Below are 14679 nucleotides of genomic sequence, written 5' to 3'. Positions count from 1 at the left end.
CGAGTTTAAACACAATATATTATTAAAAAAAGAAAACAATACAATATAAGAACAATATTGTAGAATCATCTTTACAGAGCGCAACCATGGGCGGCGAACTCGCGCGCATTTCATCAAAACTCGAACTTAACTCGAAAGCGACTCGAACACAACTCGATTGCGACAAAAACGCAATTCGCAGCGATTTCGTCGCCCATAACGCTCACAGGCGTTGGCTTTTAGCGAACATTCACACCCGTAATTGCAAACGAACCGACTTACGCACATCAATAATATATTTAGAAAAAAATTTTGATGATCCGGTATTTTTAGCATGCCTAGAAGTTAGTTGATTTCAGGATAATTTGTTTGAATATTATAAAAAAAAACAATTCATTTCAGTTTTAATTATTAAGAAAATAGAGCTACAAGCCAAGGAATACTGTTAACGTTACTTATTTTTTTTATTTTTTTTAATAAAATTGATTTCATCTACATGCAAAAAGTTATACACGAATTCAAAATATGAAAGACTGGACAATAATAATTAAATTTTTATCTTTAAAGATAAATATATGTAATGGTAATGATGTTTATATAAATCGGTTCATATACAACCCCGACATGGTTCGTACGTCGGGGTGTTACCCCTGCTCTTAATACCATAGATCCAATACACGTTAGCATTACATCAGCAGTACAAAAAAACAATAAAGAACATGTTTTAACAAGTTTCAAAAGTTATGTTGTATGGCTTTTGAACTTTATTGCCAACGCATAAGATTCAATATCCGATGGGCCACCGCAGTCGTCAGCTATGTCATAATAGGCATAATCACGGCTAAGTCTAATATTAAAAGGATGCTAAAAAATTCAAGTCAAATTATAAAAGTTATTTTAATGCCAATCCACTGCTAACATATATCGAATCTACGTAACAAACACACAAGCATGCACACTAAGGGACGCAGGTAAAGTCTAAAAGCAGTGGTAACACTTCATAATCTTATTCTGTCTAACTCGATCCGATTCGCGTATCATAAAACTCTATATTAATTTCGGCGACACTTACGTCGATGAGTGATGCATGGCACTACGTCTTGGGATATCGAGTGTGGGTAAAATGTCGGTTTACTGACGATATCTGAACGTGACAACGTCTTAAGAAAACACTGATGGAATAGTAGCATTTTTCAAAAGAAAATTTTACTTCCATTTGTTTAATAGATTTGTATGTATATAGCTATATAGCGAAGGAGGTATACACTGCCAAACGCGAAGACCGATTGTGCCTCTTTGTCGCTCGTTCCGCGCTCTCGCTTGCACTTCAAGCCTTACATGGAACGCCTCAGAGCGAGGTAACGCCGCATGAGTCATGTTTTTTCCTGCTCAATCCAATTATAAGACGTTGTCACGTCAAAAATTATCATTCACAAACACTTGTTTACTATGTTATCGCTATTTTCAGCAACATACCTTTAAAAAAAACATCAAAGTAAATAAATTAATTGTTGAATGAAATTAACACAATAAAATGTCAAATTTGACGTTTCGAGAGTAGTTTCTTTTAATCGGTGTTGGTGACAATTTATTATTGACCTGTGTATTTCTCGTGTACGATTGTTGGAACAAAATAAAAGATTTTTTATTACTTTTAACTATTTTACTAAGTATAGAAAAAAGTATAATCTAAGTCTGAATTCAAGATTCAACAATGTCCGCCGTGGTGGGCTGTAGTATGAAACGACATTTGACAATATTATCTGCGGTGGCTCCAGTGTCAACAAAAAACTGAGACCTATTTTAACACCTGTTAAAAAAGACTAATGTTTTGGATATAATTTGGTAATAAGATCAAATCTGAATCAGTATTATACATTAATTAAAATCATCAAATGCGCTGTCACATTCGCTGTCAATATTTAAAATTATCTTCATTGATTGCGTCTAAATCAAACTTGGATCCACAATAAGTATGTAACTATATATATATTTGAACATCGACGTCAGTGCCCCGACCCACCGTTACAATATTTATATTTCTATACCGTTAATATATAAGAACATACGACATACAATATACACAACGCATCAGTGAGTTCGCAATTTGCACTAAACTAGCAACGTCCAATCGCCGCATCACTATACACACGGATCTCTCGCGGCGTCCGCAAAAAACGTCTTACTTATAAACTTATACAAAACAAATTAATTGATTGGAAAAAAATCGTGGACATCACATTAAAAAAAAAACACTATTAGACCGTTTTGACACTTGAAGTTCTGTCGCTCGCCACGCTCGCTCACATAAGGCAACGTCTGTGCGTTAATTTCGGATCGCGTCACGAGATCCCTATATACAAAAGTCAATCGATCCGTCCGTTAAAGAACACGCAGGTAATAATATAATGCTTCCTTTAAATATTGCGTACAAGTGCGTTATTTTATAAAGCTCGTAAGCATTACATTGGTTATAATACACACGAATTAAGCTTCATAGCTTCAAATTCGCTATATTTATTTGATAGTCCCTTGTTTATTAGGAGTTTTCTGCACATTGTCATCGTTTCGGTCTTTATGTATATCGGTCTTTGGCAGTGAAGTGAATCCAGCCAATGAAGATGTGTTCGTTGTTCAGTTGCAGATTTATTTGTAAAAGGTCTTGTAGAATATTTGATCGAATCGACACGTTTAACAATAGTCCAGATGGTCATATTTTTTACAGTAATACCCCGACTTACGCTACCTCGACTTACGCGAATTCGGAGTTACGCGATTTAATTTTCTCGTCTATTCGTTTTCTGTTTGAACGTCGCGTAGTCAAGGTAAAGCGTCGGCGTTTGTTTCTGACTCCTCCCGCCTGCATTATTATTCGTTCAGTTAACAACAGGCACAGACGTGTAGTGCGGAATCGGCGCGTAGGTACATAAGTTACGATTTTGTGTTTTTTTGTGCGTTGTGCGACGACCTGAGATATTTACTAAGTACTATGGCATCCAAACGAAGTAGAACCGACTCTTTTCACTTGGTAGAAAAATAAATTTAGAAGTGGATAGTGATGATGTTCAAGAGCTGTTGGATTCATACAATGAGGAGCTTACAATTGATGAGCTCATGACAATGCGTGAACAAGAGGAAGAAATTGATAAACATGATTCTTTGGATCCAGTTCAATTAGAAGATCAAATGACAGTTGGAAACTTGACAGAAGCCCTCAGTTCGATTGAAAAAGGGTTAACAATTTTGGAAAACATAGACTCCAATGAAGAGCGCATTTTTGTTACAAAACATAGAATAAAAAAACTACTAGGATGCTACGAGGCGATATTACGGGAGAAGAAAAAATCATTGACTCGTCAGACGACTTTGTTACAATTTATGAAACCTTCTACATCAAAATAACTTCGGATTGTGTTTATACACTCTATTAATATAGTTTGTCATATTATCTAAAATTAGATACTAATTATTTCCTAAATTATTGTTTTATTTAGTCTCCAGTCCCAATTAAATATACTTTGTATGTCTTTATATGCAAAATTGTACCCCGACTTACGCGAATTCGACTTACGCGGATAGCGCTCAGTCCCACCTATCGCGTAAGTCCGAGGTATTACTGTATTTATATTCTAGTAAAATGTGCGTGGTATTTTCAATTCCAATGTTATTAATTTTCAGGTTAAACTTTTGTTTTCACAATTTTCATACTGAAGTAATTATGCTGTTTCGGTTTATGTGATTTTCGGACAATTTCCTTATACTGTTTTCAGTTTTTATCTGATTTCCTTTACCAATATATCCAAATAGAAAGTTATTTTTAATCTTTTCACCATCACATTTTTATTCAATAATTAAAACATGAAATCCATCAAGACCGGTGGTTCATCATATAAAATTCGCATCTTCACATCAGAGTAGTTCTTTCAACTGGACAAACATAACCTCACTACAAAGTTGACCGCATTATATCAGATCAGTTGTTGCGAACGGTTGCACTTTTCGTCCTCATCGTCCGTAATAGATCAGTATATTCCCGGAAGTCCGCACGGTCACTGCGGGCGGCGCGGGCGGCGGGCGCGGCGCGCGGCGCGGGCGCGCGGTCAGCGCGTGAGCAGCGCGCCGAGGTCGGCGAAGGCGCAGGCGCCGAGCCCCGCGCGCGACATGCGCCGCACCAGCTCGCGCGAGTGCGACACGCACGCCTCCACCGGCGAGATCCACTGCTGGTTCAGGGATTCTGGGGGGGACCTCAAACTTTAATCATCCAGAGAGAAAATCACATATGATCACGTCTATATCCCTAGCGGGGTAGACAGAGCCAACAGTCTTGAAAAGACTGGCAGACCACGCTGATAGAATTGAAATTCAAATACTAACAGGTTGCTAGCCCATTGCTTAAAAGAGGAATCCCAAGTTTATAAACCTATCCCTTAGTCGCCTTTTACGACATCCGTGAGAAAGAGATGCAGTGGTCCTATTCTTTTTTACATACATACATACATAAAATCACGCCTCTTTCCCGGAGGGGTAGGCAGGGACTACATCTTTCCACTTGCCACGATCTCTGCAAACTTCCTTCGCTTCAGGACCGACCCTTTGACAGCCTCGGCTGATACTGGAAATTCCAGGCCAATAAGCCGTGTAAGGGCCGTGCTGCGTCGCGTCGCATCCTTTCCGCTTCGTTTCATTCACGCACAACACATCCAAACGTCTTTCATCCATCATCTGGCATACTTCCTCAATCTTATCCTTCATTCCTCCTCTTACATTCATCGTCGCAAAGCGGCTTTCAGCAGACCGCATACCGCTCCCACCGGGAACGAGACGTGATGGGGTGCGGACACCACACCGCCACTTACATACTTGTGATTCTTTTTATAGGCGATGGGCTAGCAACCTGTCAATATTTGGATCTCAATTCCATCATTAAGCCGAGCAGCTGAACGTGGCCATTCAGTCTTTTCGGGACTATTGGCTCTGTCTTCCCCGTAAGGGATATAGACGTGACTATATGTATGTATGTATGTACTAACTCACTATCACGCCACGTTTGACCGCGCCGATGCTACAAAATGACAATTATAACCAAATATAACAGAAACTCACCCAATATGGCGGAGTTGAGGGCTTCGCAGACGGCCTCGCGCCTCACGGGCTCCAGCTGCCAGCCCACGGGGCTGTCCCACGGGTTGCTGTACGCCAGCAGGCTGAACGCGTCCTGGGAACGGCCGATTTTAGATAAAAATTTAATTTATTCATAATAAATTTAATTTTTTTTTTCTTGAAATCAAATATTGACAAATATGAAGTAATTTTTAAATTTTTAATTTTTTTTTTTTTTTGTAACATATTGACATTATATTTTCCTCATTTTATTAAGAATTAATTAATTGACTTGTGTATAATATTATAATAATTTGCATGCTATTATAATTCATGGCTGGCCAGGAGGAAATATGTTTTGTTTTTTTATACCTTTTGTAAACTCTAGTCAAAAGCAAATAAATATTCTATTCCATTCTATTCCATCAATGTCTTAATCACTTAGGGAAACGTAATCAAGCGGTAAAATTAAATATATTAAATATATATATATATATATATATATATATATATATATATATATATATATATATATATATATATATATATATATATATATATATATATATATATATATATATGTATATAGAAGTAAAGCAAAATTGTTTTTTTTTTTTTGGTACAATATACAAAGAACACAAAACATGACAATTTGCAATCATAAATGTAATTAAAATGTATGTTTGTAATTAAAAGTTCGAACTTACTACGAGGCTAACTCGATCTATGTAATTTGTCCTAAAAAAAAAAGGAAAAATAATCTCACCTCTAACATAGACTTGTGGTATAGATCCTGTTGTAGTTTCTGCGACATCGCGTACAACTCCCGTCCGAACGCGAGCATACGCTCTACGGATGCGCGAGCGCCGCAGCCTCCTTCCGCTTCTATATACAAAAGGTATGTTAACATTTCTGTCCGACTATCTGACTGTTTGTAGAGTACATTCTGGTGAAGTAGGGTGAATTGACATCTTATAAATAAAAATAAGGAATAGACATCTGATATTTTTATATAATTTTTTTTTTACTCTAGTTGTGCGCAATTTTGACAATTGTATTTTCTTTAAAATTACATAACCCTTATGATATCATAGTGTAGTCAAATAAACCATTTCTTTTATGACTTATTCATTGTTTTAGAAAGGAATGTAATTTTATTATAATGCGCTCATACGTTTAATCTTATGTAACTTATTCTCTCGTCTATTCAACCTCCTCCACCAGCTCAAAAACAGATTAGTAAACATAATTCCTTGCAAAGAAAATATTCAAAAATGTGATGGAAACACAGTTCGTGTAAGAATTCGGTGCGCCATTAAAGTTATTTTGGACCACGCATGCGCGGTTAATTCCTCATTATAAATGTGTGTATATAGATACATAGAGATTAAATGAAACATTTAAAAATGACTTTACATATATGTAAAAAGTGCATTGAAATCACTTTGTGACAGAACACCTTTAACATTCCGATGGTAAATTCAAATTACAATCGGTCACTATAATATTGGTCCTTCGTTGTGGACAGTTCTGTAATTTTAGTGTAATAAATTCAATGAGGTAGATACATTTTATAGATATAAAATAAGTAGCCGATACATAAGAAGCGATACTTCATGCCGGACCATCCCATATCCCCATGCACCTATCCCTGTCACACACCATGCAAACGACTGGGAAAAAAACGAAACGGTCAAGCATGCTCGCATTAACATTTACATTTGCCGATGTATAAATTTGGCTGTTAAGACTGACGCATGTTATGCTTATAAATATAGCAAAATATAACAGTGGAGAGTAAATGTTTAACGTAACTCTACGCCTAAATCACCTCGATGACAACGCACAGTGCGCTATCCACAACAGTAACTATTTAACTCAAAAGAATTATACTATTTGTAATGAAAGACATGCTTCGCCGTTTACGGAAGTCAAATCAGAGAAAAATATAGCCGTAGTGTATTGTAGAATTTGATCTGGTGTTTTAAAACAAATGATCCAATAAAATAAGAAAGGCCAGTTTGATTTGAGCAACTTTGATTTTTGACAGCTTTAGTCAAATACGAATATTAGAGAACAAATAAAATCGTAATCTTAGCTGTGGAGATTAAATATTGGCCTGATGATGTAATAATTCCATTGAGCACCTTTAACTTGCCTTTACTAAGAGTTACAACTCACAGCCTTCAAAAGTTAATATCCCAGATAGATTTGCGTAGGTTAAGCAGACATATGATGAGCTAAGTACCGCACATCACGTACCATAGAATTTAACAAAAACAAATCTCCAAGTTCCTAAACTCAAAATAAAAAAAAAATTATCTATCAGAACGGTAATGTAGGAGTTAATGTTGATTTAAAAAACGTTGAAAACAATAATAATATAATCTGCAACTTACCTAATGCTGGTACCGATGTATAAACTTCACTTTTAAGCATGACCAGCGTATGAATAAAGGTTTTAATGATTGATGAAGATGTATCTAATGTGATAGAGGTTAAAAGAACATAAAAAATCTTGAGTAGAAATAGAACAATTTTAGAGTTAGAATGAAAACAATTAGTAATTAGGAAATTACTTTATCTTGAAAAGATGAAGGTAGATGATAAAAAAACAAAGAGGAATTATTTTGTTTTGCAACAGATGCTGTGGGATCTACGGAATGTGTGCACAGTGTAATGGCTACACTGAAGAAATGATTTGAAACCAGTAAAAGGTTATTCAGTCTCATTGAAGAGGCTACGCGGTTGTGAATGTGTATGTAAATTCTGTTTAAATTTAAACCAATCCCGGAATAGAAGTTTTTCTTTAATTCGTGACAACTTCGATTTAGTCACGTCTAACAAACGAAATGCAGAACTTTATCGTATTGGAAGACGTTATCGTAATATTAAGCATAGTCGTATTGTCTGATTTTTACTTAAAGATACGAATATTCAGATTAGAAATGATTTATCATCGAATCTGTAGGTAGAAACAAAGATTGCCCCAAAAATGTTAAAAAAATATTAGAACACGAGTAAAACATTTCTGCTAAGGTATTTTAATAGAATCAGACATCCACATCACAACCATAATGTCAAGAAAAACTTCAAAAGAAAGATGTTATGATAATTAATAGGTGATCTCACGATATGAACTATGTTTTATGGAGAAGCTGATGATGGACATCCTTTTCACGATCAGAGACACGCTATTGATGATCATAGACAAGCTATGGATGATCATGTTACAGGCGATGACCAATGGATACACAAGCGAGATCACCCACCTGTATAGTCGGCCAGAAGCGCAGCCACACTGGCGGTGACGCCGGGCATTCCCTTCACGACCACCTCGCAACCTATAACCGCGTCACCTTCATTGCCCGCGCCCGTACCCCGCACCCGTAATGTACTGGTGTATACCACGCAATGTATGCTAAGTACTAATGCCCTGCCGTACTTAAAAGGCCCGTGATTAATTACATGATCTTAGCTTAGAGCTTGAGTTCCGCTCATTATTTTATTTTTTATTTAACTGAAGCCAAACAACACTAAGTAAAATCCACGACAGTACAAATGAAATTTGTAAACAAACTTTGTGCGCATAGGTATTCTTGAATACGATATCTTATTGGACCGAATAAAGTTTACTTTTGTGATATCAAACGGTGGCTTTTAAAAGCGGGCCGCGATTCTTTCTCGTTAATCAACATCAATCAATCAGTTTCATAATATTGGCAATGCTTTTTATTTAAGCTGCAAAGAGCGGTCCATTTACGATTACGAAAAACGAACTGGCCTCTTGAGTACGGAAATGTTGTGATTGGAAAAGCGAACATTGACAGCTATCGCCCGGCTCAGCGATCGTAGAAGCAAACGACACAATATCGTCTATATAAACAAATGTGAAATCTTTAATAAGTAAATATCGTAGAACGACACTCAAATTCTCGATTCAGTTCTTATATCCCAAATTATAATTACTTAACATTAAAAGATATATTACATGTACTCATAGCCCGGTAACTGTGGCTGATAAATGTATCAGGAATTTCATGAAATCCACGTTTCGCATCAAAAGAAGAAAATATCATTTTACGACACGAATTACTCGTATTAATTTTAACAACGACGAATGCGCTGTGTGTTCACAAAAGTGTCAAATGACAGAGTGAGAAGTAAATTGGTAGTATGTTATCACAACAATGAAATCGGCTATTATTAAAATATTTGATTTGATTATCTCAGTGTTGGAATTAGGAATGAGACTATATAATTTAGGTCATTAAATTTATAGTTTTTATTTAGTTTGACGAAATCGCATCCCTTGTTCTTACGATTGCTTTCCATCAATTTGCAGTAAATTACCAAATAAAAAATCGGCATGTACTAGGCGCGGGCTTCCTACCTCTAAAACAAACATAATAATGCGACTGTGCCGATGTGGTGTCTCTAATGCGGTGGACGGGATAACAAGCGATACCGTTACACATGCAGACGATGTTGCCAGATATATTGTTGATCATGCAAAGTCTGGCAACACTGGTGATCAAGCAGACCTATCGAAGCTTAAAAATGTGCTTATACGTTTACCCTGATTGAGACCAATATTTACAATCTTAGTATGCTTATTGCATAATAGAAATATGACATTACAGGTTAGGAGTCATATAAGTATGATGTTGTACAACAAAGCTTCACTGCCTAAGTTTAGTAGCGAATATAATGTCTTGTTTTCCACTAATACATCTTCTTAGTCACCATGTTAGTCACTAACTTTGACAGTCGATAAGTCAATCTGAACGGGGCGGGATGGTAATAAAACATCTTGAAATTTTAATATCAATAGTCTTAACGAAACAGCCCGGAAATATACAAATGTTCAATGCGTGAAACTGAAATTAGTCTATTAAATACGTAAACAGTTAAATAAAATTAAGCAAAAAAAAAGCTCATCTAGTTCCTGAAAATATCTGATCCTCAGAAATACAAAAATTCTAATAAGATTTAAAGCGGTCGTGATTGGTTGGTTTTCAGCCAATCACACAAGTAGATAACTGATATTCGTTATTCAATTTGTGAATTTAGCTGTATTCTAAACTTAATACAGTATTGATATACAGTAAGTTGACTTGAAAACCTTGCACTTTTAAGGGTTTCAATCGAGATATATGTTGCGACTTTAGACATTTGCTCGCCGCCATTTTTATTAACCTTATTATAGGTATTTAAGCTCTTATACCTTATTAATTCAGTTTCATATACTGAACATCAAAATTAATTCAGCTCATTTCGTTTAAGACTTAAATAGAAATCTTTATAATCATGCAAGCTGTCAGCAAATCATAACAAATTGGAAATTATGTGTCTAAACAAAATTAAATCATATTAGTATGGATGATATGGAGTGCAAATTATACATAATCATAAACTAAACATATTACATACATTATTATTACAGTTATGTGTATTAAACTTATTCATATCTTATAATTTATATGATGTAGCCAATATTTTATAATATACTTTACATATTATTTCGTTCTGGGCCATAAATTAAATATAGCCTAGTCATAAAATATAGTAATTATTATTGATAAAAGAGTTGTTTAAAAATGTATCTTAGGTCTTCGAATCTTCAACTACCCCCTCCAATCAAATTAATTAAAACCGGCTCAGCAGTTTAACACCGTAAAACCGTGAGAAACAAATACAATTAGGCATTTATTTATTGAAAATGTTGACTAAATACTCTTAGAAATTACTCTGTCAAAATGTGTGTGCACCTCACAAAATAGATGTATTTCGAGGGTGTAAAATGAATTCGCACCATAGCAAAACATATGATATATGTACATACATATAATATATAATCACGTCTATATCCCTTGCGGGGTAGACAGAGCCAACAGACTTGAATACACTGAAAGGCCACGTTCAGCTGTATAACTTAAAAAAATTATGTACCTTTTTGAAACATCGATAATTCAATTGATATCATAACAATACGCTTTCTCAGAACTCAAAGCAACGAACGTTAGACGGATTATTATTTTTGATAGCTATAATTACTTGATTATCTTTAGCCTACGGATGTTTTCTATTATCCAGATACAACTATCAGTAATGTGAGTATCGACAGTGTAATTATCGATAAGTAAATATCGACACTTCACCATCACTAATCGAGTAATAAATATCCTGTATTTACCTGCGTGCGCGCCGTTGGCCGGCGGGCGCGTGTCCGTCGCCATCTCCACGTCGCAATTTTCCGACCGACGGAGAGAACTAGACTCAGTTACACCTGTAAAGAACGTCAATAAATTAATCTCAACTAATATTACATACATATGGTCACGTCTATATCCCTTCTGGGCTAGACAAAGCCAACAGTCTTGAAAAGACTGAATGGCCATGTTCAGCTATTTGGCTTAATGATTGAATTGAGATTCAAATAGTGACAGGTTGCTAGCCCATCGCCTAAAAAAGAATCCCAAGTTTGTAAGCCTATCTCTAAGTCGCCCTTTACGACATCCATGGGAAAAAGATGGAGTGGTCCTATTCTTTTTTGTATTGGTTCCGGGAACCACACGGCACTAATATTATAAATACGAAAATGTTTATTTATTCGTTTGTCACCTCTTCACAGGTTATCTAATAAATTACTCTTCTTGAAATATACTTTTCATCTCCTTATTGTTAACTCTTGCTTATTGTTAATTTTGTTTTACACTAATACCTGGCTACTTATAGCTTTTTTCTTTTTATTTTGTTCTTTCTTGGTAGCGTGTTTTAATGTTCAACTCATTTGTTAACATATATAGTTTCTTTTTGTGAGGACCCATAATTGGCTTCAGTGTAACCATTCTTATTTACTATTGTGTTGTTGTTTGTTGCTGTTGGTCTTCCTTAGACAATAAAATAAAAAACAATAAAATAAAATAAATATCACGTACATATAATTTAGAGTCTGGATAAATACATTATGGTGCTTTTCACCGCGGTAAAAACAATAGTTCCAGTGGGAAACCTGCATTCTTTTTTAGGTGTCATCAAATTCGTCGCTTATTGTTGTAGGTGGAGCTTAATGTACTGGCAGTCGGATAGTATTTGATGATCAAAATGAAGAGACTTTGATGTTGATTTTAGAATTAAGTTAGTATAAGTTCTACATTTATTCCTGTTTTTTTTAATGTAGACAATGTGCATTCGTCCTCGATTTAGATTTAAGAGATCTATGTATATTCGTAAATTGACGTCCGACAAAAATGATGCAGTGTAGTTTGTTCCGCCGCTTCTTCTACTCACGCGCTTTGGAAGCGGCAGTAGTTATAATTGGATTTGGGTGATGTGACGTCAATAAGTGATACCTTGTATCCAATTTTGAAAATAAACCTATCTATCTAATATACTTAACCGGGCAATTCTTGTATATATATAATCAGGACCTCGGAAACGGCTCCAACGATTTTCATGAAAGTTACAGATTAGGGGCTTTTCGGCTCAAGGAATCGATTTATCAAGGTCCTAGGTTCAAGAAAAGCTCGGTTCCCAAGATATATAAACATTTTAAAAACCGCGTTTTAAGTAACTATATCAGCGCCATCTCTGGTAGACCGAGCAAAACTCGCTCAACCGGGTCCTTCTATTCTATAAAAATAAATGAGTTACCGTTAGAAGCGGCGTGCGGCGACCTCTCGCGGCTGGTGTGCGAGATGACGGTCGCGCACACGCCGTTGCTGGCGGCGGGCGCCGTGCAGTCGCCCTCGGCACACGTGCACGTCGTTGATGACTCGCCGCAACCCTGGAATCAGGCAGATTGGATTTATATATACCTTTGATCAAAGGAATTGTACAATAGGCTTATAAACTTGGGATTCTCCTTTTTATATTGATATATAGAGCCTACTACCTGGGCGTCCGAGCCGTTGACCATCTCCACGAACTGGCGACACTTGAGCAGGAACAGCAGCTCGGCGTCGCGCATGATATAGAGACCCACCTGGGCGTCCGAGCCGTTGACCATCTCCACGAACTGGCGACACTTGAGCAGGAACAGCAGCTCGGCGTCGCGCATGATATAGAGACCCACCTGGGCGTCCGAGCCGTTGACCATCTCCACGAACTGGCGACACTTGAGCAGGAACAGCAGCTCGGCGTCGCGCATGATATAGAGACCCACCTGGGCGTCCGAGCCGTTGACCATCTCCACGAACTGGCGACACTTGAGCAGGAACAGCAGCTCGGCGTCGCGCATGATATAGAGACCCACCTGGGCGTCCGAGCCGTTGACCATCTCCACGAACTGGCGACACTTGAGCAGGAACAGCAGCTCGGCGTCGCGCATGATATAGAGACCCACCTGGGCGTCCGAGCCGTTGACCATCTCCACGAACTGGCGACACTTGAGCAGGAACAGCAGCTCGGCGTCGCGCTCCAGCAGCGCGGGGAACAGCCGCCGCGTGAGCTCGATCGCGTCCCCGATGCGCCCCGACAGCACCAGCTTCGATATTCCTGGGAACACGAATACATTCATGTACTGTTACACTATGTGCCTGGATTTGGGATTCAATTTACATTAATACAATTACCACTTTATATTCACAGTCGGTGTGGTTTCGGAGACTCTAGAATAGAACCAATCCATATCCACTGGATGTCCCAAAAGACGACTAAAGGATAGGCCTCTTGTAGGCGATGGACTAGTAATCAGTCACTATTTGGGTCACAATAACATCATAAAGCCATACAGCTGAACATGGCCTATCAGTCATAAAAAGACTTATAGGCCACGAGTTAGGCTCCGTTCAGCTGTAAGCCAAGTTTATAAGCCTCTACCTTACCTTTTACGACACAACCATGCCACACATGCCACCACAAAGCAGTAAATTGAAAGAAAAAATCTTACTCTGTCTATTCTTGATACTGGTCACGTCCTCTTGTATGGGCTGTGAGGTGGCGCGGGCGAACGCCTGCGCTGTACTGCAGTAGCCGTGGTGCACCAGATATGTGGATACCATTCTGAAAACAATTACACATCATATGTTAAGAGACAGAGGCAAAATTCGTGTGGTTCCCGGCACTGATAGAAAAAAAAATTGGATCACTCATCTCTATTCCATGGATATCGTAAAAAGCAACTAAGGGATGGGCTTATAAACTTGTGACATCCCAAGGCGATATGCTAGCAACCTCTCACTATTTGAATCTTATAATTGGGATTTTTATAAAACCAACAGACTTCAACAGTCTTCAACGTGACCCGCCAAGAAACCAGTGTTCCTACATTTCCACATTCCCACAGGAGCTTACCTGTGCAACACCTGCTGCCACTGGCCCTGGTCATCAGGCAGCGGGAACTCGTCGATGGCGAGACAAGTCCTGACTCTGAGCTTGCGTCACCAATGTCAAGAAACCGTTACAGAGCATGATAATGAGTCATAAGCCGCGTATTTACCAAGTCACCAGCCTCTAAGCTGGAGACAACACCCCTGGCGAGAAAATCTGTAGCGATCTACAGCATCACCCGTCCAAGGTCCCAACCGACCATTCAATTAGGCGAGTTTAATCATAAGAGCTGTGCGCTACTCTTGCTGTAACGTCGTCAACAGTCTA

The 14679-nt window shown here is 37.7% G+C and overlaps 1 protein-coding gene across 5 annotated transcripts in view; it reads right to left on the bottom strand.

Moving 5' to 3' along the window:
- Positions 1–14679, bottom strand: part of LOC106136590 (ran-binding protein 10) — a 43177-nt gene continuing 28498 nt past the window's right edge. For 4 of the 5 annotated variants that reach the window (XM_060949505.1, XM_060949506.1, XM_060949507.1 and 1 more), the window contains 8 exons: positions 13973–14085; positions 13427–13578; positions 12736–12868; positions 11276–11368; positions 8352–8423; positions 5846–5964; positions 5083–5194; positions 1–4213 (listed from right to left, as the gene is read on the bottom strand). In XM_060949505.1, coding sequence (XP_060805488.1) covers positions 4080–4213; positions 5083–5194; positions 5846–5964; positions 8352–8423; positions 11276–11368; positions 12736–12868; positions 13427–13578; positions 13973–14085 — 928 coding nt within the window. In that variant the 3' untranslated portion in view covers positions 1–4079. The remainder of the gene's footprint in view (positions 4214–5082; positions 5195–5845; positions 5965–8351; positions 8424–11275; positions 11369–12735; positions 12869–13426; positions 13579–13972; positions 14086–14679) is intronic. The other variant, XM_060949508.1, reaches the window with a different exon arrangement.

The sequence above is a fragment of the Amyelois transitella genome, chromosome 19 (assembly GCF_032362555.1).
Source record: "Amyelois transitella isolate CPQ chromosome 19, ilAmyTran1.1, whole genome shotgun sequence".
NCBI lineage: Eukaryota > Metazoa > Arthropoda > Insecta > Lepidoptera > Pyralidae > Amyelois > Amyelois transitella.
Note: the sequence above shows the minus strand (reverse complement) of the source record. Positions and strands in the feature narration are given on the sequence as shown.